Source organism: Odocoileus virginianus, chromosome 10 (genome assembly GCF_023699985.2).
Source record: "Odocoileus virginianus isolate 20LAN1187 ecotype Illinois chromosome 10, Ovbor_1.2, whole genome shotgun sequence".
In the NCBI taxonomy this organism is placed as follows: Eukaryota; Metazoa; Chordata; class Mammalia; order Artiodactyla; family Cervidae; genus Odocoileus; species Odocoileus virginianus.
In genome coordinates, this window is record NC_069683.1 from 6,497,930 (window position 1) to 6,524,116 (window position 26,187).

Below are 26,187 nucleotides of genomic sequence, written 5' to 3' on the forward strand. Positions count from 1 at the left end.
GAAGTGGGTTGGTGTGCCCGCCTCTAGGGGATCTTCCTGACCCAGGGATTGAACCCACATCTCTTACACCTCTTGCATTGGCAGTGGGTCCTTTACCACTAGCGCCACCTGGGAAGCCCACCACAGACACACACATGCCTAAATGTGTAGGTGTCCCAGACCCAGGGACACACGGGCATGCACGTGCCCACGTGTATACACACTAGGCCCTGCCTACACACATGTGCTGTGGTAGTTTAGTCTTTGAGGTCGTGGAGACTGTGACCCCTGCCAGGGCCCCCCCAAGGCCTGAAGCACAGGCTTCAGCCTTGGGTGCTAGCTGGCTGCAGGGCCCTGGTGCCAGCCTCTTGCTGGGGTTTGGCCACCAAGGATAAGTGGGCCTGAGGCCATTGCTGCCCCTCGGTGCCAGTGAAGGGCCATGCACACAGCAGGTTGGCTTGGGGGGGTCACTGGCTTCCTTTGCCCTGGGAGGAGCCCATGCCTGGTTGTCTAGACCCAAGCTTGGCCAGCCACATGGACACAAATATGGGCTATAGCACATGAGGGATGTGGGACAACAAAGGTGTGTGTGTGTGTGTTGTAGGTGTGACAGGCCTTCGTGGACACTTCCTTTAGCTGGCTGGCACACTTGGACACACACACACACATGTCTCATAGGCATACACGTTGGGGCAGACCCCTTGACACCCTGCCTGTCTACGGTTACCACCCCACCTTCCACCCCAGGCTGCACCTGGTGAGGGGTTTAAGTCCCTGAGAGTGTGTGTCCCCAGGGGGTGAGGGGCATGGTAAGACCTCGGTGCTGTGTCTGCAGGGCAGGGTGGCAGAGGCAGGCCTGGCATCAGTGACCTGGCTTCTCTCACTCTTGGGAAGAAGGGGCATCCAGGCTCCCCTGATGTGGGAATGTGTTCCTGAGAAGCCCAGCCAGGAGCTTTCTAGATTTTCTGGAGGAGTCCTAGGTGAGGTCAGTGTCCAGAAACCCAGGCTGGCCTAGCCCAGGCGCTGCCTCTCTGGGGGTAACCTATGGTCTCTGTGACACCCTCCTGCTCCCCGCTTTCCAACTTCCTCCCACCAGGGTAACTGCATAACCTGTGAGGGCCGCGAGGACAGCCAGGAATATGCCAACATCCGCTCGGCCATGAAGGTGCTCATGTTCACTGACACGGAGAACTGGGAGATCTCGAAGCTTCTAGCTGCCATCCTGCACCTGGGCAACCTGCAGTATGAGGGTGAGGGACCCAGCAGCCGTGTCTAGTGAAGAGGGAAGGCTAGCGAAGGAAATGCGTTCACTCGTCCAGCACTCCCGGGGCACTGACAGTGTGCCGGGCTGGGAGGTGGTGCCAGGCTGTGGCAGGTACCAGGTCCTCTCTGCTCTCGCTCTGGTGTCCAGCATGGCTCCTGGGCTGAGTGAGAGCCCTAGGAAAGTTTGCTCAGTGAATGAATGAATGATCCCAGATCTAAGGAGCTCACAGTATGATGAATCTTGAAAGACAGAGACATGGAGCACGGGTCCACTGAGCAGCAACAAGAGCTTGTGCAAAGGTCCTGGGGCCTGACAGAGTAGGGCATATTTGGGGAAGGGCAGATGGTGTCAGGCACAGAGCAAGGCAGGTTCAGCAGGCCTGTGTCAGGAGTCCCTGATTACTCTGGGAGTCTGGAGTGGGGATCACGGGAGGTGGGGGGAGCATGATTGCCAGGGTCTTGCTTACTTGGATGTCAGGCAGGGGGCCAGATGCTGGGCATTCCTGCTTCCTGCCCTCATGGTGCCCATGGCTCATGGAGACAACCTTCATCAGACAGCGATTAGCCCAGAAAAGCATTTAATCATGGTGGTGGTGCCCTCTGTGGACAGGGCAGCCCCCCTGAGAGTGGGCAGAGCCACCCCGTCGCCCTAGGCTGTCCCCCGCCCCCACCGCCCTTGCCTGACACTGTGCCTGATGCCGCTGACAGACCGCACGTTTGAAAACCTGGATGCCTGCGAGGTTCTTTTCTCGCCGTCCCTGGCCACAGCCGCATCCTTGCTGGAGGTCAGTGAGAGCCTGCTGTCCCCATCTGCTGTTCTTTCTCTCAGAGGGATGGTTTTGACTTCTGGCTCAGAGAGCTGGGGCCCTCTGCTTGGAGAATCTTGGGAGTTCAACACAGAGAACCAACCCGTTGTGTGCAGGATCTGTGCTGGGCATGGGGTCCCAGGGCGGGAGCAGAGCCCTAGTACTCCAGGCTGCCCCTGGAGAGGGTGGGGGTCTGGGGACCCTGAGCGGGTCAGTCAGTCTTTTAGTAAATATATACTAGCCTCTGCCTTAAGTTGGAAAACTGGGATGAATAAAGTCAGAGTCTGAGCCAGTGGAGCCAGTGCTGGAGGGACAGGTGACATCCTGGGGGTGGGAAGGGGCTGTGGAGGACAGAGGCATTTGGGTGGTTTTGATGATTGGGGAGGATTGGGCTGTGGCCGAGGGAGGGGCAGGCTGGCGGGGGGCTGAGTGAGAGCCTGGATGTCGCCCCACCAGGTGAACCCCCCAGACCTGATGAACTGCCTGACCAGCCGCACCCTCATCACTCGCGGGGAGACAGTGTCCACTCCGCTCAGCAGGGAGCAGGCGCTGGACGTGCGAGACGCCTTCGTCAAGGTGCAGTGGCCGCCTGCTCTCCTCGCCCCACGAGAGGCTGGGTTGTTGATGGGCAGGAGCCGAGGAGCCCAGAGTGGAGGGATGCCAGCCTTGACCCCGCTCTGCCCTTGGGTCTGGCTCCAGCCACTGGCTCTCTGGGGCCTGGACAAGAGTCTGCCTTCCCCCTGAGTCCAAGGGGCAGGGACTTGTGTTCTTCAAGGGCCCAAACAGCTCTGGTGACTTGAGGCCTTCCACCCCTGGCCTGCTTCACGCTGAATCATATTCGCTGGTCATTCAGTCTGCTGTGCTATTCCCAGCCCTGTGGATACCCTCTCTGGTCTCTCCTTCTAGAGAAGACCCTACGGAGGGAATGGGCCAGGTGGGGAGGCCCCCCAGTCCTGCCATTTTGTCATCCATTGAGCCCTTGCCCTGTGCCAGACCCTGTCCTGGGCTCTGGGACCTGAGAGACAGAGATGGTTGGAGGGGTGGGGACCCAAACTTCCAGGGGAGCGGAGGGGAGGTTTCTTGGTGGAGCTGATATCTCCATAGAGCTTTGAAAATCAAGCAGACATTATTCAGGCAGGAGAGGGTGCTCCAGGCAGTGGGAACAGCTGGAATAAAGACATGAGGGTTTCCTGCAGCCAGAAGGGGCTGGAGTGAGGCCTCCAAGGCCCAGGGAAGGTCTCCGTCTGGCCAGTCTCCTTGGGAAGCTGTGACTTATGCAGCTGCCTCTCCCTTTAGGGCATCTACGGGCGGCTTTTCGTGTGGATTGTGGACAAGATCAATGCAGCCATTTATAAGCCCCCTTCCCAGGAAGTGAAGAACTCTCGCCGGTCCATCGGTCTCCTGGACATTTTTGGGTTCGAGAACTTTGCGGTGAACAGGTACCACGTGGGGCTGTGTCTTGTGGGAATTTTCTTCTAAAGTGTGGGCTTACAGATCACATCTCTCCCTTTAAACTGCATTTAGCTGGTCCCAAGCACACTCTTCCAGGCTGTTGAAAAATGTGACTACAGACATCCTGGGGGCCCTTCCCCTTCCTCCCTATCCCCTCCAGTCCCTGGGCTAGCTGAGGCCAGTGTGGTGGTGGGGCAAAGGCTCTTAGCCCATTGTGACACTCTTGTCCCCACTGCCCATTGGTCTGTTTCCAAGCTGCAAGATGCCTTGAAGCAAGTGAGGCTGAGACTGAGCAGTGTTTGAAATGGGGGTCTTGGCCTTGCTTGATGTCCCACCCCTCTTGGGGGCCATGTGAGGGGCAGATGGGTGAGCAGGCCCAGGAGAATGCTGGGGCTAGAGGCAGCTGGCCTGCCCCACTTTTTAGCTATGTGACCCCTGGTGAATCACTTCAATTCCTATAATGTTCAGATGTCTCAAAGCCCTCCCCCTACCCAAACACTCACCCTGAACACACGAAGTGTCAGTCACCTGGGAGAACGTGAGTTGTTGGCTCAGAGATGTCACCCTCAAGGCCCTGCTTGCCAGGTCTTGTGAGCCGCCTTCCCATATCTGCTGATGCTTTGAGTCTTTGAGGCCCACCTCCCCAGTGCCTTGGCTCTTCCTCTCCTGGGTGCTCTGCCAGGGGTGTGTTGCCCATCGGCCAGCCCTCTCCTAGGGCCTGGTCATCCATCCTTAACTCTGCTCTGACTCACTCAGTGACCTTGGGCGAGTGCTGTGCCCTCGCTGGGCCTCCATGCCCTCTTCTGTCATGGAGGAGGTTGGACTTAACAATACTTTTCCACCTTAGAGACTGAAAATCCCAGGGGCACACTGACCACCAAGCTGGGGTCACCCCTAAGTGGCAAGGCAGGGCCTGAACACCCCTCCCGCTACCCTGCGGCCCCCCTGTCCCCTGCCCCTCCCTGCAGCTTTGAGCAGCTCTGCATCAACTTTGCCAATGAGCACCTGCAGCAGTTCTTCGTGCGGCACGTGTTCAAGCTGGAGCAGGAGGAGTATGACCTGGAGAGCATCGACTGGATGCACATCGAGTTCACAGACAACCAGGACGCCCTGGACATGATCGCCAACAAACCCATGAACATCATCTCCCTCATCGATGAGGAGAGCAAGTTCCCCAAGGTGGGCCTGGGGCAGGGCAAGGCAGACGAGACTCCTTCACCCCATACGATGACGATCCAAGTATGCCACTGGCGCAGGATAGGTGCTCCAGGCACGGAATATGTCTTGGAGTTGAGGAGGAGCTACTTGCATGATTTTAATCTTGGGAAATAGATTTTCTATACTGGGATGTACTTTCAAGGTTTTGTAATTCCAATTCACCCACTGAACAGAATGGGGAAATGGAGGCCCAGAGAGCTCCCGTGTTGGGATATAAATAAAGGGAGGGAGGCTCTTGGGAAAGATAGAAGGTGGGGGTGAAATGACAGAGGGCAGGAGAGGCAATAGGGTCTGGTGGAGAGTGGGGCGGGGAGGAGAGGGAGAGCTTGATGGGTGCTCCTCCGTTCCCACAGGGCACGGACACCACCATGTTGCATAAGCTCAACTCTCAGCACAAGCTCAACTCGAACTACATTCCCCCCAAGAACAATCACGAGACCCAGTTTGGGATCAACCACTTTGCAGGCATCGTTTACTATGAGAGTCAAGGTATAGGAGCGCCCCCTGCGGCTGGCTGTCTCTCTTTGCCTGTGTTCCCTCCCTTCCTTCCCCTTCTCCAGCCCAGGATAGACATACCAGAGTGCTGAAATACAAAGAGGGAAGGGATGTTAGAAAACACTGGGATCAGGGCTTTTTTTTAGAGTTTACAAAATTTTGGTAAAATATATGTAATATAAAATTAACCATTTTAACAGTTTTTAGGGTTACAATTCATCAGCATTAACTACATTCACGATATTGTGCAACTGTCACCACTCTCCATCACCCCAAATAGGAGCTCTGTATGCACAAAACAGTAACTCTGCATCCTCCCCTCACCCCCTAGTCCCTGATAAACTCTACTCTGCTTTCTGTCTCTATGTATCTAACTATTCAAGTACCTCATGTAAGTGAAACATACAGTATTTGTCCTTTTGTGTCTGGCTTATTTCACTTAGCCTAATACCCTCAAGGTTCATCCATGTTGTAGCACGTGTCAGACTTTTGTCCTTTTTATGACAATAATATTCTATTGCATATACATTTATGTATACACACACAGCACAGTTTATTTATCCATTTATCTGTTGATGGACATTTGGGTTTTTTCCACCTTTTGGCTGCTGTGGATAGTGCTGCTGTGAACATGGGCATTATTGTTCAGTCGCTAAGGTGTGTCCAACTCTTTGCGACCCCATGGACTGCAGCATGCCAGGCTTCACCATCCTCCACTATCTCCCAGAGTTTGCTCAGATTCATGTCCATTGAATCAGTGATGCCATCCAACCATCTCTTCCTCTGCTGCCTTCTTCTCCTTTTACCTTCAGTCTTCCCCTGCATCAGGGTCTTTTCCAATGAGTCGACTCTTTGCATCAGTTGGTCAAAGTATTGGTGATTCAGCTTCAACATCAGTCCTTCCAGTGAATATTGAGGGTTGATGTCCTTTAGGATTGACTGGCTTGATCTCCTTGTAATCCAAGTGAACATGGGTGTACAAGTATCTTCTTTAGTCCCTGGTTTCAGTTCTTTGTATGGGCTCAACACTCTTTTGCACATAAGGGGAAACTGAGGCTCAGAAAGACCAGTTAGTTTGTAGATCCCACAGCCTATTGGGTGCAAAGCCAGACCTAGGACCAGCACAGTTAGTCACCAAAAGTCTTTGAGCAACAAGACCAAGTTTGGTCTTTGAAGGACTTGCATCTTCTTTTCTCCTGGGAGATATAAGTGGGCTCATTTTAAAGCTAAAAGTGAGGAAGAAGATCAGAACATAGTTAAGTTTTTCCCTTTGGAATTCTTACACCATCTGTCAAAAGCCCGCAGACTGCCCTTGCCAACTCCATCCCTCCCACCTGGTGCAAAGAGCTGACCTTGAGTGGGCATCAGCTGTGGGATGTGTCTGCCCTACTGCCTTCAGCCCTGAAGGGTGCCTCCCACAGCTAAAGTCAGTGAAGTTCTCAACAAGCAAAGAGCCACCGGTTTCATACTTCCTTGTGGAATTGGTCCAGAAGGCAGAGAGTGAATCATGCAGCAGTTATGGGATCTGAGGGCCGTCAGCCTTCCTTAAAATATCACGTGTGAGATCTGAGACTCCTGTTAGAAAGAAGGAAGCCAGTGTTAATTTTGGAGGACTGTTGGGTAAACAAATGGGTCTGTTGTTTAGAGTAAGAGAGGGTGTTTTCAGCTCAGTTCAACTAACATTCATTGACCAGGGTTCATATTTCATACTGTTGCTGAGGATATGAAAATGAAAATTGAGTGAACTCTACTCACTTATAAAATTATAGAATATTATTAGATCTGGAGGGAACAGAAGACTCATCTACTTTTGTGGATTTGGAAACTGAGGCCCCGAGAGGGAAGTGACTTGCCTAAGATCACTAATCAGTTCTGAGCTACTTTTAACAATTCTGTTGGCGTTTTCTGTTCACAGAGCACTGTTTTAATTTTTTAGCATTTTATTTAAAACATAAATGGTTTAGGTGATCCGAAAAGAAGCAAGAGCTCATGGGTACATCATGTTCATTCAAAAGATACAGAACATAAGGCCCAGAAGGGGACTCTCTAGGGTCCCATAGTGAGTCTGTCATAGAGCTTTAGTTTGTTGTCGTTCAGTCACTAAGTCATGTCCAGCTCTTTGCGACCCCATGGACTGCAGCACGCCAGCCTCCCCTGTCCTCTACTGTTTCCTGGAATTTGCTCAGATTCGTGTCCATTGAGTCAGTGATGCTATCTAACCATCTCATCCTCTGCTACCACCTTCTCCTGCCCTCAGTCTTTCCCAGTATCAAGGTCTTTTCCAATGAGTCTGCTCTTTGCATCAGGTGGCCCAAGTATTGGACCTTTCAATGAATATTCAGGGTTGATTTTCCCTAGGATTGACTGGTTTGATCTCCTTGCAGTCCAGAGGACTCTCAAGAGTCTTCTTCAGCACCACAATTCAAAAGCATCAATTCTTCGGTGCTCAGCCTTCTTTATGTTTTAATTAGGGCCCTACAATTCTATCCTAGCTTCCCATCCCCCCTTCCAGTACTGAGTGTCTCCTGCAGCTCGCCCTTCCCCAGATGTCAGGTGGGCAGCCTCACACTGGGTCTCTGTCCATTAGCCCGGGCACTCTGAGTCCTGGGGGGAAGGATGCTGCTTCTCTGCAAGGTTCCTCCTTCTCAGGCACCCCATCTTCTGCCCCACCCTATCAAGGACCCCCATTAACCAGCTCCTTAATCCTCAGGCCAGGGAATGGCAGCCCTCTTTGGAGTCTGTGTGGTGCAGGGAGCCTCCCTGGGCTGGTGCCTGGGCTCAGGTCTTAACTTCTGCCCGCAGCTTGCTGTGTGATGTTGGACAGTTTGCTTAGCTTCTCTGAACATTGATTTCTTTCCTTGTCCGGGTTGGGGAAGATAATCTCCACGTGTCTGACATATACAGGGGAAGTTGTGAGTGTTACAGCTCTGAGGGCAATATCCAAAATCAAGGTACTTTTACACTCATTCCTTTACTGTTAGCTGGTGCCAAACAAACTTGCATTCTCTCCTAGCGGGCCCACTTAAGGAGGGTTTTTGACACCTTTGTTACCAACCTGGGTCCTTGGACTCTTTAATCCATAGAAATTGATAAGAAACCAGGCAAGGCTTTACTGAGGCTTGTGCTGCAGCATGAGGGAGTGAGGAAGCTGGAACAAGAAACAGGTGCCCCTGCTGGCTCCCTGGGCGGGGGCGGGCTGGTTCCTTAAACAAGGTGAGGGTGGGGGCGGACTGGTGATTTGGGTCGGGCTGGAGGGGTGGCTGGCGTGGCCTGCTCACACTCTTGGTGCTGGGTGCAGGGCTCCTAGGCAGCCTGCTGCTTTTCCTCCCAGCAGCTCAGAAATGGTAGTTGGTTTGTAGCCTTTTTGAGTCTTACTGCCCATAACTGCCCAAGCTGTACATGCACTGCAGTTATTTTTAGTCTCATAGCTTCTTTGTTTCTGTTGCTCAGGGAGAGGTTTGTCCAGGTGCAAGTTCTCCAGTAAAGGATCCCACGCTCCAGCCTAGGGTCCAGCACCCCAGCCTATCTCACGTTTGTTCAAAAGACTAAAGCTGGTGTTTTGGGCATTGGGGTGGTTTGGTGGGAAAGATAACCCTGCTCCCTCCCGGGGACTGAGACCTCCTGCTGTTCTCTTTGTCCAGGCCTGGAAGAGGGGGCGGCGTGTGGCCGGGGAGACTGAATTTCAGCTCTGGCTCTGCCCCTTGCTTTCTCTGTGACCTTGGGCAAGCCACTGTCCTCTCTCAGCCCCAGAGGCCCCCACTATAAAGTGGACATGGTTGAACTAGGGGGATTTTGAGGGTCTTTTCGTGGACGAGGCGTGGTGGCTTTGGGAAGGGGGTGAGTCTGGTTGGGGGGAGGCCGCTGGAGTTGCAATGTGTGACCGCTCTGTGGTGCTGCCCAGGCTTCCTTGAGAAGAACCGGGACACGCTGCATGGAGACATCATCCAACTGGTGCACTCCTCCAGGAACAAGTTCATCAAGCAGATCTTCCAGGCTGACGTTGCCATGGTAACGTGGGGGTGCTTTCATTGGGCAGGCAGGGCCCCCAGAAGCCAGGCCTGTGTCTAGGCGTCCCCTTGTCTGGGTTTCAGCTGAGCTCCTCTGGCCACACGGTGGGGGCAGTGCTTTGCTGTGGTTCAAGGAGGGGCTGGGGGGCCTCCAAGATCCTCCTCTCTAGTCCTCTTATACTAATTAGCGGGTGCGGGTGGGGTGTAAAGCCCAGAGAAGGATCACATGAGACGTTGCAGAGCAGAGCCTGATCAGGACGCAGTTTTGGGGTCCCCTCCTGACCCTCTAGCCACTAATGGAGTGTGGGTGAAGGGGGGACATCCAGCGTTGAGGATGTGGATGTATGTGGGGGCATTGAGAGAAACGGGCACAAAAGTCTATTTGCACCAGCCCTGGACCCCACACGGGGGGATGGAGAATTTCCCACCCTTGGTGTTTTCTTTGTCCCTGGAATGGTAGTCTGGTGGACTACCTGCTGGATTGTTCACCTTTTTGTTCTGTACTTTCCTCCTGTCCCATGGCCTCCTGGAGAGTGCAGGAGGGACTCACAGGAGGGCAGAGCTATGGCCCTCTCTGTGCCTGTCCAGCTGCCTCTATTGCCCACCCCCCATCCCCCCACACCCCACCTCGAAGCCCCACTGCCCCGAGGGTCATCCTCTCTCCCTGGTGGATTTTGCCCTCTGTTTTCTGACCCACCACGTTCTCCTTGCCCCCTACCCCATCTCGCCGCCGCCATGCGCTCTGGTTCCTGTTGTAGTTTCTCTGTGGTTATTCATCGGGCACTCTCCGCCACTCAGCAGCTTCTGCGAAGGTAAAAGACCCCAGCCGGGGATGGAGGATGGCGCAAGAGGCCTCAGTGGCCCTTGGGACTGGGCTGTGTCCTTGGCCCCCGTGGCACTGAGGCTTGGGGAAAGGGCCATTTTTGTTGTTGTTGTTTGGTTTTCATTTATTTTTGTGGAGTGTGTGTTTTGTGGAGTGGTTTGTGGAGTGGTTTGATCTTTGTTTATTGAGTTGTGTGGACTGCAGGCATCTCAGTTTCTTAGAGGAGGAAACTGAGTCCTAGAGAAAGAGATAAGACTTGCCCAGTGTACCAGGGCCCGGGCTGGGACCCAAAACCTTGTCTACCAAGTTCTCTGCTCCTTGAGTCTCTGGAGGTATCAAGGCTTGCTCCTCCCATCAGGCCCTGCGAAGGGTTTCTATGTCCAAGACTCAGTCAGAGCCTCTGATTAACCTTGTGAAGCAGGAGTGGCAGGTGGTGGTTTCTGCATTTTGCAGACGGGGACTGAAGCTCAGAGGTGGTGTGTGGTTCACTCCAGTCCCAGCATCTGAGGGAGGCGGGACTGGACACCACCCCCTACCCTGGTCCTCCTTGGGTCCCGGACAGCATTCTCGGTGTGTCCTGACAACCAGCTCCAGGTGGTGCATAACTCCCAAGGTGCTTTGGGCTCCAGAGATGCAGGGTGACCTTAGCAGCAGCATAGCTCTGACCTCTTCTCTACCTTCGATTTCCTCTCTGCTTAGGTCTGACATCCTCTCACGTTCAGTCCTAATGCTGAATCCTGCTTCCTTCCTGAGTGTCTGGCATCCCCCTGCTGTCTCATGCCTGGCAGAGTCCTGACACAATTCACAAAACCACAGCTGCAGAGCAGGGCCCCTGGCACGTCATGTCTGGACAGAGGCTCTCTGCCATGGGTCGGCTCCAGGCCAACACTGCAGCCCAGCTGGCTGATGGGAGGCACATAGGGCCACTGCCAGTGAGGGTGCAGGTGCCTGAAGCTCCAGCACTGGTAGTCCCCACCCTGAAGCCCACACACTACAGGTCACAGAGTTAGTGAGATGGGAATGACTGTGGGTTCTCTCCTCAGTCTTTCCTCTTGTAGACCCAGCTGCCCTGCCAGGCCCATGCATTCCTGGGCAGTCTTCAAAGGCCACTGAACCCACTTGTCCTCCTACCACTCTTTCCAAGCCCCTGGAGGCTGTGGGGGCCTCCCTGTGAAGTTCCTGTTCTGAGTCTCCTTCCCCTGGATGCTGGGAACCTACTTGCAGAGGAACTGTAGAGAGGTTCCAGCATGAGACTGGGGCGGGGGGGCGGGGGGTGGCAGCGTCCAGAAGTGCCCACCCCCAAGGGAGTGTTTGGAGCACAGGATTAGAACATGGCAGGGACCGATTTGATAACAATCACTTTTGCTCTTCTGGGCCAGCCTGTGAGCTACACACACATATTTCTCATTTCATTCATTCCCTGTAGCTCCCTCATGAGTAATTACTATTGTCCCCACTTAACAGAGAGGCCAAGGACTTGTTTGAAGTCACACAGCTGGTGACACACAGGGATTTGATCCAGGTTTGGTGGCTCAGATGGTAAAGAATCCGTTTGCCAACGTGGGAGATGTGGGTTTGATCCCTGGGTCAGGAAGATCCCCTGGAGGAGGAAATGGCAACTCACTCCAGTATTCTTGCCTGGGAAATCCCATAGTCAGAGGATCCTGGCAGGCTACTGTCTATTGGATCACAAAAAGTCAGACACGACTGAGCAACTGACACTTTCACTTTTCTAACTTGGGGGGATGCCGGGACTTGGCCAAGGTCATGGACAAATGAAGGCTAAAGTGAGGCTTTCGAGTCCCTGCTCCTTTCCACTGTACTGTGCTGTCTGTGAGAGTGTTGTCTTAAGAAAATGCTTTGTTTCTGTTGGAAAAATGATAGCTCTGTTAAAAGAACAAGATTGGCTTGGTGAAGTGTGGATGCTGAGTCAAATTTTATTGGATGACAGTATACTGGTTGCCGTGCTCTCCTTAGGGTAGGCGTCCACATCCTTTCAGTGATGAGACCCATGTCCTGTGCAGGTCCCCAGTGCCTGAATTCTGCCTTTTGACTCTTGTGTCTGCCTCTTGGGGTGCTCCGGGAAGCCCCACCCCAATCATTACTGCTGGAGGGGAGCAGTAAGCCAAAAGCATGGTGCTTATTCCAGGGCATGGAGCCCGTAACCCCCAATCAAGGCACATGTCCCCACAGAGCTGAGTCCACAGGAGGCTTGTTCACTCTTCATGCAGGAGGCATCTCCTGCCACTGACCTCCCAGCCCCCATTGCATTACATTCAGGTGCCTGCCCCCACATCCCCTCCATGGAATCATTTAACACAGACCTTTGGATTTCTCACTTCTGCCTTTACCCCATCCCTAAATATCTGCAGACTATCCCAGAAAACAACAAATGTTGGAAAAGATGACCTTTCCCCTCAGTGAAATAAAACCAAATCAGAAACCAGGTGGCCATGGAGGTGAGAGCAGACCCTGGATTCATAGCCCCCCTACTCCTTTCTTCCTTCAGAAATACCCATTGAGTACCCATTACATGCCAGATATTGATTGTCCTGTGTCCTGGGGACATAGTAGTGAACAAAACTGAAAGAATCCTCTGTTGTCATGCGATTTACCCTCTAGTAGAAGGGGAAAGTAGTTAATAAGCAAATGCTTATTAATGTTAATAATCTGAATTATCATGTCAGATGGTGATATATGAGATGGGGAAAATGGAGGGAGGAGAGCCAGTGGTGGGGTTTTGCAGTTATGCAGAGGGATCAGGAAAAGCCTTATGGAGAGGTTGGTGAGGAGGTGAGGAAGCTGGCCACGTGCATTCTGAAGGGAACAGGGAACAGTAAGTGTAAAACTCCAAGGTGCTTTATAAGCCCCAGCCTGCCTGGTGTATTGCAGGAGTGGCTGGAAGGGGGGGAGTGAGGTGGTGGAGGGGATGGAGATAACTGGGACCAGATCCTGTGGGACAGTGCTGGTTCTTACAAAGGTCCTTGGTATTCATGCTGAGTGAACTGGGGAGCCATTGAGGGTTTTGAATCATTTGGGAGAGGGGAGACTTGACTGGATTGGTATTTGAACAGCCTCATTCAGGCTGCTGTGTTGATAGTGGGGTAGAGGTCAGTGTGAGGGACAGAAGCAGGGAGACCAGTTTGGAGGTTATTGCAAGAGCAGGAGAGCCAGGCAGGCAGCCTGCACCAGGCTGACGGGGGAGGAAGCGGTTAAGAGGGTCAGATTCTGGATCCGTTTTGGAGGTAAAGTCAATAAGGTTTGCTGCATATTGGATATGAGAGAGGAGGGGTTGGGGTTGGCCCCTAGACCTGTGGCCTGAACAGCTGGACAATTTCTAGGAGCCCTTGGATGTGAGCAACCAGTTCAGCTCCACTTCAGTTCAGCAAAATGTTGTTGACTGTTGCTATGTCAGGCCCTGGGGCACTGTAGTAAGCAAGGCAAACTCGCCTGTCCTCTCGGGGCTCATAGCTCAGCGGGAAAGACAGAAAGGAGTGGTTCCAGTGTGCACAACCAGAGAAGGATGTGCCCTATGTGTGTGTATGTTGTTTGTGCACGTTGTACATGTGCTCATGCTTTGTGTGTTGTGTATATGTGTTGTGTGTGCCTGTATGTGTGTATGTGTCTGTGTGTGTTGTGTATATGTGTTGTGTGTCTGTGTGTATTGTGTATATGTGTTGTGTGTGCCTGTGTGTGTATGTGTCTGTGTGTTGTGTAGGTGTCATGTGTGTACCTGTGTGTGTATGTGTCTGTGTGTGTGTTGTTTGTGCGTGTTGTACATGTGCTCATGCTTTGTGTGTTGTGTATGTGTGTTGTGTGTGCCTGTATGTGTGTATGTGTCTGTGTGTGTTGTGTATATGTGTTGTGTGTCTGTGTGTATTGTGTATATGTGTTGTGTGTGCCTGTGTGTGTATGTGTCTGTGTGTCTTGTGTATATGTGTTGTGTGTGCCTGTGTGTGTATGTGTCTGTGTGTCTTGTGTAGATGTCGTGTGTGTACCTGTGTGTGTGTTGTTTGTGCGTGTTGTACATGTGCTCATGCATTGTGTGTTGTGTATGTGTTGTGTGTGCCTGTGTGTGTCTGTGTATGTTGTGTAGGTGTGTGTGTGCTGTGTGTGGTGTTTATCTGTGGTGTGTATGTGTGTGTGTCTGTATGTACTGTCTCTGTGTACATGTGTGTGTGCTGTGTGTGGTGTTTATCTGTGGTGTATATGTGTGTGTGTCTGTATGTACTGTCTCTGTGTACATGTGTGTGTGATGTGTGTGTATATATGTGTACATTTGTGTGTTGTGTGTATATATGTATATGTACTGTGTGTGCTGTGTGTCCGTTGTGTTTGTACTCCGTGTATGCACACATGTGCTCATGGCAAGGCCTGTAATGTAGGCTGGGTACAGCCTAACCTGGACAGCTTCCCCCCAACTTGTGGGGGTCACCTGGTGCTGCTGCTGGGTTAGGTGCTGGGGCAGATATGGGGGTCGCAGACTTGACATTCACCCAATCCCTGTGCAAAATAGTCTCCAGCTTCTCTTGGGAGAATCCTAATTCTAGATAACACTATAATGGAAAACACAGAAAATTTCAGAATAACAAGGATTTGCTATTCCTTGACAAGTTTCATTTCAGTCCTGGGATGTATGGTCTCACTCTAGCATGGGTTAAGTTCCTCTCCCTCACCCAACATACCTCACACATTGACATCTGCATCCTCAATGTTTGGTGCTACAGGATACCAGATACAATAATGCATTGAAAGTAGAAAATCTTAAAATTACAATCAAATTCACTTATTAAAAATTCTCATCCAAAAGAAATTGCCAGGAAAACAGTAATGTCAAAATGCTTTGGAATTGAATCTGGTCTCTACGTCCAGTTTCTGGGTCTGAGATGTTCTGCTGTTTGTCTGCTGCCTGTTCGTTGCTCAGGTTCTCCCCTAGGGCCCCACCTCATTTCACAGTGTTCTCAGACGGGGACCCCAATGGGGCAGGAGGTGCAGGGGGCCACTGGCCAGTTGCTGCAGATAGCGGCTAGTGGAGCACAGGGCCCCGGGGCCTTGGTGCTGGACGGCAGCCAAAGGCCAGCTGTGCGCCTTCTTAGGAGGCTTATGTGCGTCTGCCCCGCCCGCCTGCTGCTGACCTGCTAATCCTACAGGGAGGGCAGAGGGTGCGGGCAGCACCCCCGCCTTCCTGGGTGGCTGTTGACTGAGACAGACTCACAGCCCGCTCAGCTAGATATATGGCACTATCCTATCTCAGAAACTGAAGGCCAGTGCTGCTTACTGACCTGCCTAGAATCACAGGGCTCAGAGGTGGTGAGCTAGGGTTTGAATTTAGGTCTGTCTAACCTGCCTCTAGAGGTGACCCCATTGTCCAGAGATCTGGCCACTCATTTATATGGCGAAGGGAGGACAGAGGCTGGAGAGGGGCTCATGTGTCTTGCCCGGAGTCATGCAGCACCCAGAGTGGGACCCAGGGCTCCTCTCTGTGCAGTGCCCCTGGACCCAGGATCAGGGAGGCTTCCCAGATGGGGGTGTGTTTGGGGGGCGTTTAAGTTCCAGCCCAGACCAGGCGGTCATAGGAAAACCTACGTGACCAGCCAGCCTGCTTCCCTGGGAGGCTCTCCCTCAGGCCCTGACTGCTGACGACCTCTCCTGCTTCCCCTCTGGAGGGCCGGAGGGGCGAGGGTCAGCCCCTCCCATCGCTGTGGTCCGTCCCCCCAGGGCGCCGAGACCAGGAAGCGCTCGCCCACACTCAGCAGCCAGTTTAAGCGGTCGCTGGAGCTGCTGATGCGGACGCTGGGTGCCTGCCAGCCCTTCTTCGTGCGCTGCATCAAGCCCAATGAGTTCAAGAAGCCCATGGTGAGCAGCCCTGGCAGGGATGGGGGGTGGGGACAGCTGGGAACAGCCTGAGGGATGGGAGGGGCCGGGCCAAGGGAGCAGGGTGGACTGGGCCTTGGGAGACTTTGTCCCCTGAGGGGTTTACAGAACGAAGTTCCTCTTTACAGCCCAGTTCCCTGAAAAGAGCCTGGACTCCGTAGTAGTGGGCTAAATGCAGATTCAAATCCTGAGTCCACCACCTTCCTGCAGGGTGACTATAGAGGAGTCACTTCTTTCTCTGATACCTCAGTTACCTCTCAGATGGAAACAGGACTGATTGTACCCACCTCCTGGGAGTATTCTGTTCAATGATGCATACAAACTGCCTGGCGCCTAGGAAGGAACTCCGCAAATGGTTCTTTATGTGGTCCCAACTTTGAAAGTCCCCTCTCCTTTGCTTCTGCCAATGATTACCTCCTCCTGGAAGCCTTCTTGGATTCCTCTGAGTGGTTGGGAATATTTTCATTTCTGACTTTTCTGAATAACATCTGTTGAGCCCTTTCTGTGTGCCCAGAACAGATTAGGTTGTCTTTCCACAGTCTCATTCAACTTTCCCATCAGCCAGTGAGGGAGGGACCATTATGGCCCCTTATCTGAGATTTGGTGGGCTTCCCTGGTGGCTCAGATGGTAAAGAATCCACCTGCAATGCGGGAGACCCAAAATCAATGGGTTTGATCTGGGTTGGGAAGATCCCCTGGAGGAGGGCGTGGCAACCTACTCCAGTATTCTTGCCTGGAGAAGACCTATAGACCGAGGAGCCTGGCAGGCTACAGTCCATGGGGTTGTAAAGAGTTGGACACGACTGAGTGACTAAGCACGCATCCGAGATGGGGTACAGGAGGCTCAAGGAGGCAGGGGGCTAGCGGTTGCAGAGCCGGGAGCCTGGACTGCCCCTTGCTGGGAGTGCTCTCCTTCCACAGCTCTGCGGGGTGTTGTTTACCACTAGACACTTCCCAGAGATAGGAGGGCAGGCCCAGGGGAAGATGGGGTCTGTGGAGGGACGGAAGGCAGGAGGCCAGCACTGGGCCAGGGAAAGTGCCGGTACAGAGAGGAAGCAGGTGGCGGAAGTCAGCCTTCCGCCTGCTGGCCCTGTCCCCTGTCCCCTGCCTGGAAACATTCCCCAGAGTGGGCTGGCCAGTCCCTCTAGGGCTCAGGATTCGGTCTGCAGGGGTGTGAGAATCAGAGGGCTCCAGCAGCTGCCCTCTAAGGTAGGAGGTCCAGGAGATTGAGGCCAGGGCCCTATAGTTGGGCACCATCTCTCCTGCTCTCACATGCCTCTCAAAACTTCTTTGGGCCCAGACCTCAGCATCTCTGTCCTGGACCTGGCTACAAGACCTCCTCCCTGAGTCTTCTGCCTCCCAACCCCTCACTCCCATTCCCCTCCCCAGTGCAGGGAGGGACGTGGGTCTTGAACACACATCTGACCCAGTCGCATCCTGCCATGTTTCTAGCTTGGCCTCTGAGGCCGTGCCCAGCCTCTCCACCAACCGAGCAGCCATCACAAAAATGACTGTGTGTCTTTGCATGTGCTTGCTGCTCCAGCACTCTTTCTCCTGTCACGGTTGTTCAGTTGCTCAGCTGTGTCTGACTCTTTGTGACCCTGGACTGCAGCATGCCAGGCTTCCCTGTCTTTCACTATCTGTTGGAGATTTCTCAGATTCATGTCCATTGAGTCAGTGATGTCACCCATCCATCTTGTCCTCTGTTGTCCCCTTCTTCTCCTGCCTTCAGTCTTTCCCAACATCAGGGTCTTTTCCAATGAGTTGTCTCTTTGCATCAGATGGCCAAAGTATCAGAGCTTCAGCTTCATCTCCAGTCCTTCTAGTGAATATTCAGGGTTAATTTCCTTTAGGATTGACTGGTTTGATCTCTTTGCTGTCCAAAGGACTCTCAAGAGTTTTATCCAGCACCACAGTTCAAATGCATCAATTCCTTGGTGCTCAACCTTCTTTATGGTTCAATTCTCATACCTGTACATGACTGTTAGAAAAACCACAGCTTCAACTATGTGGACCTTTGTCAGCAGGGTTAGAACAAAGCTAATCTTCTCTTCCATGAAGCCCCTCAAGATGTCCCAGTTAAGCTGTCTCTCCTCTGTGCCTACAATGCCCTCAGCTCATCCCAAGTGAGGATCTCATTCTGTGCTGCTCCGTGGGTTTGGACTGCAGATCCGGGTCTGGTCCCACCTTTGCTCCTCCTGAAATGTGTGACCTTGGCCTCTCAGGACCTCTGTCTGGGGCCAGGAAAACAGAGAGCAGGGCTGGTCTCCCAGCGGGAGCCTTCAGCACTCATGCCCTTGGCTCCATGCCTGACAGCTGTTCGACCGGCACCTGTGTGTGCGCCAGCTGCGGTACTCGGGCATGATGGAGACCATCCGCATCCGCCGAGCTGGCTACCCCATCCGCTACAGCTTCGTGGAGTTTGTGGAGCGGTACCGAGTGCTGCTGCCTGGCGTGAAGCCGGCCTACAAGCAGGTACACAGGCCGGGGGCAGAGGCGGTGGGAGGGAGGGCACCAGCCCTGGGCCAGGCAAAAGTCCCAGTTTTCTCATTGGAACACCGTGCTGGGCACAGCATCAGCTTGGCCACCTCAGGTGTGGCTGGGAAAATTGGAGTCAGGCAGTGGAGTGCATCTGAGAGCTTCCATTGCCGTGCTTGCCTGGCGTGGACGTCACGCATGTGCTGAGTGGGCCCTGGCTGTAGGCGAGGGTTTTACAGTCATCAGACGTAGCTAAGGAGAAGAGTGAGGGTCAGAGAAGGCGGGGCCCGGCTGGAGCCACACAGAGTCAGGGGCAGAGCTGGAGCAAGCTCTCTGTCCCCCAGCCTTGGGAGGGATACCTTGGGTGTCCCACTGGTGGGACCACCCAAGCTCTTGTGCATCACCCCCCCACCCCCACCTCCCTGCCCAGGACGACCTTCGGGGGACATGTCAGCGCATGGCTGAGGCTGTGCTGGGCACCCACGATGACTGGCAGATTGGCAAAACCAAGATTTTTCTGAAGGTGAGCATGGCCTTTGACTCTGGCTGCCTTGGAGGGGCTGTGAACTCCCTGGGAGGGGGCTGGGGAACAGGTCTTAGGGGTCCCTATAGAGGAGTTGCAGCAAAGAATGGGGTCAGTGCTGGGCCTTTGTGCTCCTCCAGCCCTGAGCAGGTGTGGGGTCTGGCCTCCTGGGTGGTGGAGGGGCAGTTGGTATTTGAGAGCCTCTCTGACCTCTAGCCTGGGGGAGGGGTCATGAGGAACCAAAGGCCAGAGGTGGCCTCACCAGGGAGGCCTGGATTTAGTCTCAACCCTGTGGTGGTCTGCCCTGGGAATTTGGGCAGGTCACTGGCCTTTTCTTGAGTCTCATTTTTCCGTCTGTACAATGGGATGTGCTTGTGGTGGGGTACTCTTGAGTGTATTTTTGGTCCTTTCCTGTGGTTTCCTGCCAGGCATGGTTCATGCTGGGCTGTGGTTGGCTGTGTGCCATGCACCTTACTGTCTCGTGTCCCTGGATCTGTCTCCATGCTCCCTGAACTGGCACCTAGGGCTCTCTGGCTCCCATCACAGCCTGGGCAGGACTCTGCGGGCTGGGCAGCTGGGAAGGGGGCAGGGCTGGGAGCAGAAAACTGGGCCGGGAGGGCTTGCTGGGAGATGGCGGAGGTGGGACACAGCAGGGACAGGGTGAACCCTGGCTTCCCCATTTCCATTTCCGCTATTCTAGATTTCCGGTTGTCCCGGGTGATGGGTCAGAGTTCCTTCCTCTGGCACAGGGTGAGGTCCAGGCAGCTCAAGACAGCTGGGGAGAGGGAAGGGGGGAGCCAGCCATCAGCTGGAGAGAGTCCTGAGGTCTAGTCTGATGCCTCTCTGGCTGAGGGGCCTGGGCCAGTGTCTTCATCTCCCTGAACCCTCGTTTCCTGCCTCTGCATCTCACAACTGCTGTCTGGAAAGCATTGTTCTGTGTGCCAGGCTCCAGTGGGAGTGGGGGCTTCTTGTCCATCATCTCATTTAGTCATCATATCAGCCCATGACGTAGAAGAATTATGACCGTTTCAAAGGTGCAGCATGTAGAAGCAAGGTGCCCCAGGTCAGGCACTGCCCTGGAGCAGAGATCAGGTCTTCCATCCTGTAGTCCTGATGCTCAGCTCATGTGATTAAGGGAGGGAAAGCTTATAGCATGATGACATCTAGTGCCAGAGACGTCTGAGGACTGTCCTCGTCCCTGTCCTCCACATCCTCACCTCTCTGGGCTCTTCAGAAATAGGCAGTGGTTTCCAGACCCCAAACCTACTTCTCATTCATTCACTCACTCATTCAGAAAGCCTTGGCTGAGCAGCCTGTCCATGCTGGGCCCTGTCCTCAAGTGATGTGACCTGTGATTATCTTGATAGGTGTGATTATCTGATGGATTATCTGATTATCTGAGTCCCCTTCCAGACTCACCCTCCCTAGGGCAGGGCCCAGGTTTGCCTAGTTCACTGCAGCCCCATCCATCACCTAGCACAGGGTGGGCAGCTGGAGATGTTTGATTCATGTATTGAATGAACCATGAAGTTTTGTCCAACTGGAGTGAGGACTGGGGACTTGGGGGTGAGAAGGAGAGAGGGTTGGAGAAGAGGGCAGGGCCTGATGGTGGAGGGCCCAGGTGCCGGGGAAGAAGACCTGACTTGACCCTGGGAAACCTGGGGTATTGCTGTAAGATCCCTCTTGAGGGGCATCAGAGAGGGTGTGATAGAGGCCAGGAAACTGTTTTTAAGATCCAGGAGAGAAATGATGGTGGCCTGGCCCAGGTCAGTGGCTGATATGACAGAAACACCTAGAACAGCCAGGTCTCAGGGTAGAGATGGCCACTGGGATGGAGTCAGTGTGTGTGCGTGTTGGGCCCCTCCTGCTCCATGTGTCCCACCCAGGCCTCTGGGAACCAGCCATGACAGTACCTGTCTGTACTTGGGGTTGAGGAAGGCCGCCTCACGGGGCCAGAGCAGGGCTGGAAGCCATTAGGGCCCAACTGAGCCCTAGATCAGAGCCCTAAGTGAAGGAAGAGGGGCCCACCTGGGGCAGCCTCTGCTCTGGGACTGGAGGGGTTGGTGGGGGCTCTGCTCAGGAGGCTCTGCCCTCCAGGACCACCATGACATGCTGCTGGAGGTGGAGCGGGACAAGGCCATCACCGACAGAGTCATCCTCCTCCAGAAGGTCATCCGGGGCTTCAAAGACAGGTTTGTGTCTGGATGGGCTCTTCCCTGCCTCTGCGATGTGTGTGTGTGCATGCATGCACATGTGTGCATGTGCATGGCTCACTGCAGTTCCTCCCATGCGGACACAGGGGATAAACACCCACGTGTATACACAGAAACATGCACTCATGTGCAAGGCATACACAGAGGATCATGTGAACATGGATGAACACTAAGACACACAGACCCATCTATATCCCCCATGCCCAGCAACACATGCCTGCACACGTGGGCTCGTGAGACACACACGTGGATGCTATGAGATTTGTAAACTACAGTGTGTCCCGTATTCCATGTAAAATACATGTAAATTACAAAGCGGGTCCTGTATTCCGTGTAAATTACATGTAAATCACAAAGTGGGTCCCGTATTCCGTGTAAATTACATGTAAATTACAAAGTGGGTCCCGTATTCCATGTGAAGGGCATGTGTACAGTTGTGTCACCTCCCAGTTGGGCGGGGCTGACTCTGTGATTCAGGCTCCACAAAAACCACACTTCCTGCCCCTTTTTTAGTTCATATGGCCACCCCCTTCCTCTTCCCATCCACCCACCTGTCCAGCCATCCTTGGTCCACCCATCCACCTGTTTGTCCATCCACCTGTCCATCCTTTTCCATGGCTGTACCCTCATTTGTGTGAGCATCCAGGCATTGGTTCACAGACTCACCCACATTGAGGTAGCCATCCTTCAGTCCTCTTATTTCTCTGTTCAGGAGACACCTGCTGTTTGATATGTGACCTCTTGTCCTCCACGAGGTCAAAGATGACTGTCCGCCTGTAGCAGTGGCCTAGTGTGCGCAGGGGAACAGCATGGTGCTGTCAGAAGACCAGGGCTCTAGCCCCAACCACATTGAGTCTCAGTTTCCTCGCATATAAAATGAGGGAGTTAGACAATCAGTAATAAGCGAAGTTTACATTGTTCCAGGACTTTCCTGGTGGCTCAGATGGTAAAGCGTCTGCCTACAATGAGGGAGACCCGGGTTCAGTCCCTAGGTCGGGGAGATCTCCTGGAGAAGGAAATGGCAACCCACTCCAGTACTCTTGCCTGCAAAATCCCATGGATGGAGGAGCCTGGTAGGCGACAGTCCAGGGGGTCACAAAGAGTCGGACACGACTGAGAGACTTCACTTCACTTTCACAGTGTTCTAAGTGTTTAATCCTTATCTTATTTACTGTTTGTTGTTTAGTCACTAAGTCATGTCCAGCTCTTTGTAACCCCATGGACTGTCGCCTACCAGGCTCCTCTGTCCTTGGGATTTTCCAGGTATGAATACTGGAGTGAATTGCCATTTCCTTTTCCAGGGGGTCTTCCTGATCCAGGGGTTGAACCCAGGTCTCCTACGTGGCAGGCGGATTCTTGACCATCTGAGCCACCAGGGAAGTCCTACATTTATTCACTAATAACCTTCTGAATGCCTACCTTATTGAGTTTATGTGACAAGTCTGTGAGGCAGGCATGACAGGTATTATTCTGCCCATTTTACAGATGAGGAAACTGAGGCACAAAGAGGTTATATGCCTTTGCCTAAGGTCATGGAGCCAAGGAGACACAGAGCTGGGACTCAGCCCTGCTCTCCTGATTCCAAACCCCACCCAGACCCCTACAGACATCCTCCTGCATCATGCTGCTGTTTCAGGTCCAACTTCCTGAAGCTGAAGAATGCTGCCACACTGATCCAGAGGCACTGGAGGGGCCACAACTGCAGGAGGAACTATGGGCTGGTGAGCCTCCTGAGGGAGCTGCTTGGTGACCTGCAAGGCCTTTGAACCTGGTTCTGTTGTCATAGCAACAGGACTTACCTGTGTGCGGGGCCTGGCTGGCCTCCCGCCCCCTGCCCCCGCCCCCACCAGCCACTACCATTCCTCCAGCCCAAAGTCCAAATCTGGTTCTTGTGGTTCTTCCCTGCTGGTCAGCAATGTTTCTGCTTTTCTTCTGGAATGTCCTGGTGGGTTGTGAGCCTCAGGCTGTTGAACTGAACACCTTACAGGGGGCCAGGAATGGGTGTGTCACATAGACCTCTGGGAAGGACCTGGGCTGCAGCCTGGACTTGGGGCTGGAGAGGCAGACAGGAAGGAGGTTGGCTCCTGGTCTGAGGATGGTGTCCCTGCTGGGGAGACCCACCTCAGGGGGAAGCCAAGCCCACTCCCTGGGGAACTTTGGCCTGAGTGGAACCAGCTGTGCCTTTAGGGCTTGTGGGTTGGCGAGTGGAGCCAGGGCAGTGACCTCCGTGGGCAGGGCTGGTCTGGCATCAGGGCTGTGGTTCTGAGCTGGTGGCTGTCCTTGCAGATGCGGCTGGGCTTCCTGCGGCTGCAGGCCCTGCACCGCTCCCGAAAGCTGCACCAGCAGTACTGCCTGGCCCGCCGGCGCATCATCGGGTTCCAGGCCCGCTGCCGGGCCTACCTGGTGCGCAAGGCCTTCCGCCACCGCCTCTGGGCCGTGATCACTGTGCAGGCCTACGCCCGGGGCATGATCGCCCGCAGGCTGCACCGGCGCCTCAGGGCCGAGGTGAGAACCCCTGGCTCTCAGGTCCTACGAGGGGTGCCGCTCCACCTCAGGCAGACAGATTATCCTGTGTTGTTGGGGTGGTGGTGGTGGTGAAGGGCTCTCCCTCTGAAGGATGCACAAGACTGCACCCTCATTTCCCTCCTTCCAGCCAGGGGTAGGGCGGGGGCCCAGTCCCTCTTGTGAGTCTTTGGGAGGCCAAGGTGAGCCTGCTTTGGCTTTGGGATCAAAGGTGCCCTCAATCTGCTGTGGGACCTGGAGGGTTTCTCGCGTGCCTCAGTTTCCCTCTGCCAAATTATTTGGCAAAATCATCCCCAGTCCTGGAACTCGAAGGGGGTGGGGTGGGGTCAAGCTGGCAGGGAGCACTGTGACAGCTACACACATGGTATGGTGCCCCCCCTGCCGCCCCCCTCCCCCAGTACCTGCGGCGCCTGGAGGCTGAGAAAATGCGGCTGGCAGAGGAGGAGAAGCTCCGGAAGGAGATGAGCGCCAAGAAGGCCAAGGAGGAGGCTGAACGGAAGCATCAGGTGAGCTGGGGATGTGCTGGCTTCTTGCACTTTCATTCACTGGTTCAGTGGCTTTCAGCCAACACCGTCTGTTCATCCTCTGTCCATGTGACCTTCCTTCATTTGTGCGCTGGGTGCCTGTTCTGTGCCAGGTTAGAAGGCTGTGGGTCCAGGCCCTCAGCTGGGAGATTTTGTTGTTCAGTCTACAAGTTGTGTCTAACCCTTCATGATCCCATGGACTGCAGCATGCCAGGCTTCCCTGTCCCTCAACATGTCTCGCACTTTGGCCAAGTTCATGTCCATTGAATTGATGATGCTATCCAACCATCTCATCCTCTGTTGCCCTCTTCTCCTCCTGACTTCAGTCTTTCCCATCATCAGGGTCTTTTCCAGTGAATCAGCTGTTCGTGTCAGGTGGCCAAAGTACTGGGGCTTCAGCTTCAGCATCAGTCCTTCCTATGAATATTCAGGGTTGATTTCCTTTAGGATTGACTGGTTTGATCAACTTGCAGTCCCAGGGACTCTCAAGAGTCTTCTCCAACACCACATCAGTTTGTTGGCACTCTGCCTTCTTTATTGTCCAGCTCTCACATCTGTACATGACTCCTGAAAAGACTATAGCCTTGATTATACGGACCTTAGTTGGCAAAGTGATGTCTTTGCTTTTTAACACACTGTCTGGGTTTGTCATAGCTTTGTTGCCAAGAAGCAATCGTCTTCTAATTTCATAGCTGCAGTCACCATCCACAGTGATTTTAGAGCCCAAGAAGAGGAAATCTGTCACTGCTTCTACCTTTCCCCCTTCTATTTGCCATGAAGTAATTGGACCAGATGCCACGAAATTAGTTTTTTTAATATTGAGTTTTGAGCCGACTTTTTTTACTCTCTTCCTTTACCCTCATCAAGAGGCTCTTTAGTTCCTCTTCATTTTCTGCCATTAGAGTGGTATCATCCACATATCTAAGGTTGTTGGTATTTCTCCTGGCAATCTTGATTCCAGCTTGTCACTCATCCAGCCTTGCATTTTTCATGATGTGCTGTGTATAAATAAACAGGGTGACAATAAACAGCTTTGCCATACTCCTTTTTCAATCCTGAACCAGTCAGTTGTTCTGTACAGGGTTCTAACTCTTGCTTCTTGACCTGTATACAGGTTTTTCAGGAGACAGGTAAGATGGTCTGGTATTCCCATCTCTTCAACAGTTTTCCACAGTTTGTTATGATCCATACAGTCAAAGGCTTTAGTGTAGTCAATGATCTGGAATTCCCTTGCTTTCTTTATGATCCAGCAAATGTTGACAATTTGATCTCTGGTTCCTCTGCCTTTTCTAAATCCAGCTTGAACATCTGGACATTCTCGGTTCACATAATGCTGAAGCCTAGCTTGGAGGATTTTGAACATAACCTTACCAGCATGGGAGATGAGTGAAATTGTCTGGTGGTTTGAACATTATTTAGTACTGCCCTTCTTGGGAATTTGGATGAGGATTGACCTTTTCCAGTCCCATGGCCACTGCTGAGTTTTCCAAATTTGCTTGGCATATTGAGTGCAGCACTTTTAACAGCATCATCTTACAGGATTTTAAATAGCTCTGCTGGAATTTCATCACTTCCACTAGCTTTATTGGCAGCAGTGCTTCCTAAGGCCCACTTGACTTTATGCTCCAGAATGTCTGACTCTGAGTGAGAGACAGCACTATCGTGGTTATCCGGGTCATTAAGATTTTTTTTGTACAGTTCTTCTGTGTATTCTTTCCACCTCTTCTTGATCTCTTCTGCTTCTATTGGGTCTTTACCGTGTCTCTCCTTTATTGTGCCAGTCTTGGGTGAAATTTTCTTTTGATATTTCCAATTTTCTTGAAGATAACTTTAGTCTTACCCTTTCTATTGTTGCCTCTATTTCTTTGCACTGTTCACTGAAGAAGGCCGTCTTGTCTTTCCTTGCTATTCTCTGGAACTCTGCATTTAGTTGGGTGTACCTTTCCCTTTCTCCCTTGCTTTTTGTTTCTCTTCTTTCCTCAGCTATTTGTAAGCCTCCTTAGACAACC

General features: G+C 53.0%; 1 protein-coding gene across 4 annotated transcripts in view; it reads left to right on the forward strand.

Annotated features, from left to right (window-relative positions):
* Window positions 1-26,187, forward strand: part of MYO7A (myosin VIIA) — a 92,731-nt gene that overhangs the window by 21,545 nt on the left and 44,999 nt on the right. For all 4 annotated transcript variants that reach the window (XM_070472956.1, XM_070472953.1, XM_070472955.1 and 1 more), the window contains exons 8-21: window positions 1,076-1,229; window positions 1,951-2,027; window positions 2,505-2,624; window positions 3,345-3,487; window positions 4,469-4,679; window positions 5,072-5,207; window positions 9,115-9,221; window positions 15,762-15,899; window positions 18,234-18,392; window positions 18,826-18,918; window positions 21,016-21,110; window positions 22,768-22,852; window positions 23,418-23,636; window positions 24,053-24,160. In XM_070472956.1, coding sequence (XP_070329057.1) covers window positions 1,076-1,229; window positions 1,951-2,027; window positions 2,505-2,624; window positions 3,345-3,487; window positions 4,469-4,679; window positions 5,072-5,207; window positions 9,115-9,221; window positions 15,762-15,899; window positions 18,234-18,392; window positions 18,826-18,918; window positions 21,016-21,110; window positions 22,768-22,852; window positions 23,418-23,636; window positions 24,053-24,160 — 1,845 coding nt within the window. The remainder of the gene's footprint in view (window positions 1-1,075; window positions 1,230-1,950; window positions 2,028-2,504; window positions 2,625-3,344; window positions 3,488-4,468; window positions 4,680-5,071; window positions 5,208-9,114; window positions 9,222-15,761; window positions 15,900-18,233; window positions 18,393-18,825; window positions 18,919-21,015; window positions 21,111-22,767; window positions 22,853-23,417; window positions 23,637-24,052; window positions 24,161-26,187) is intronic.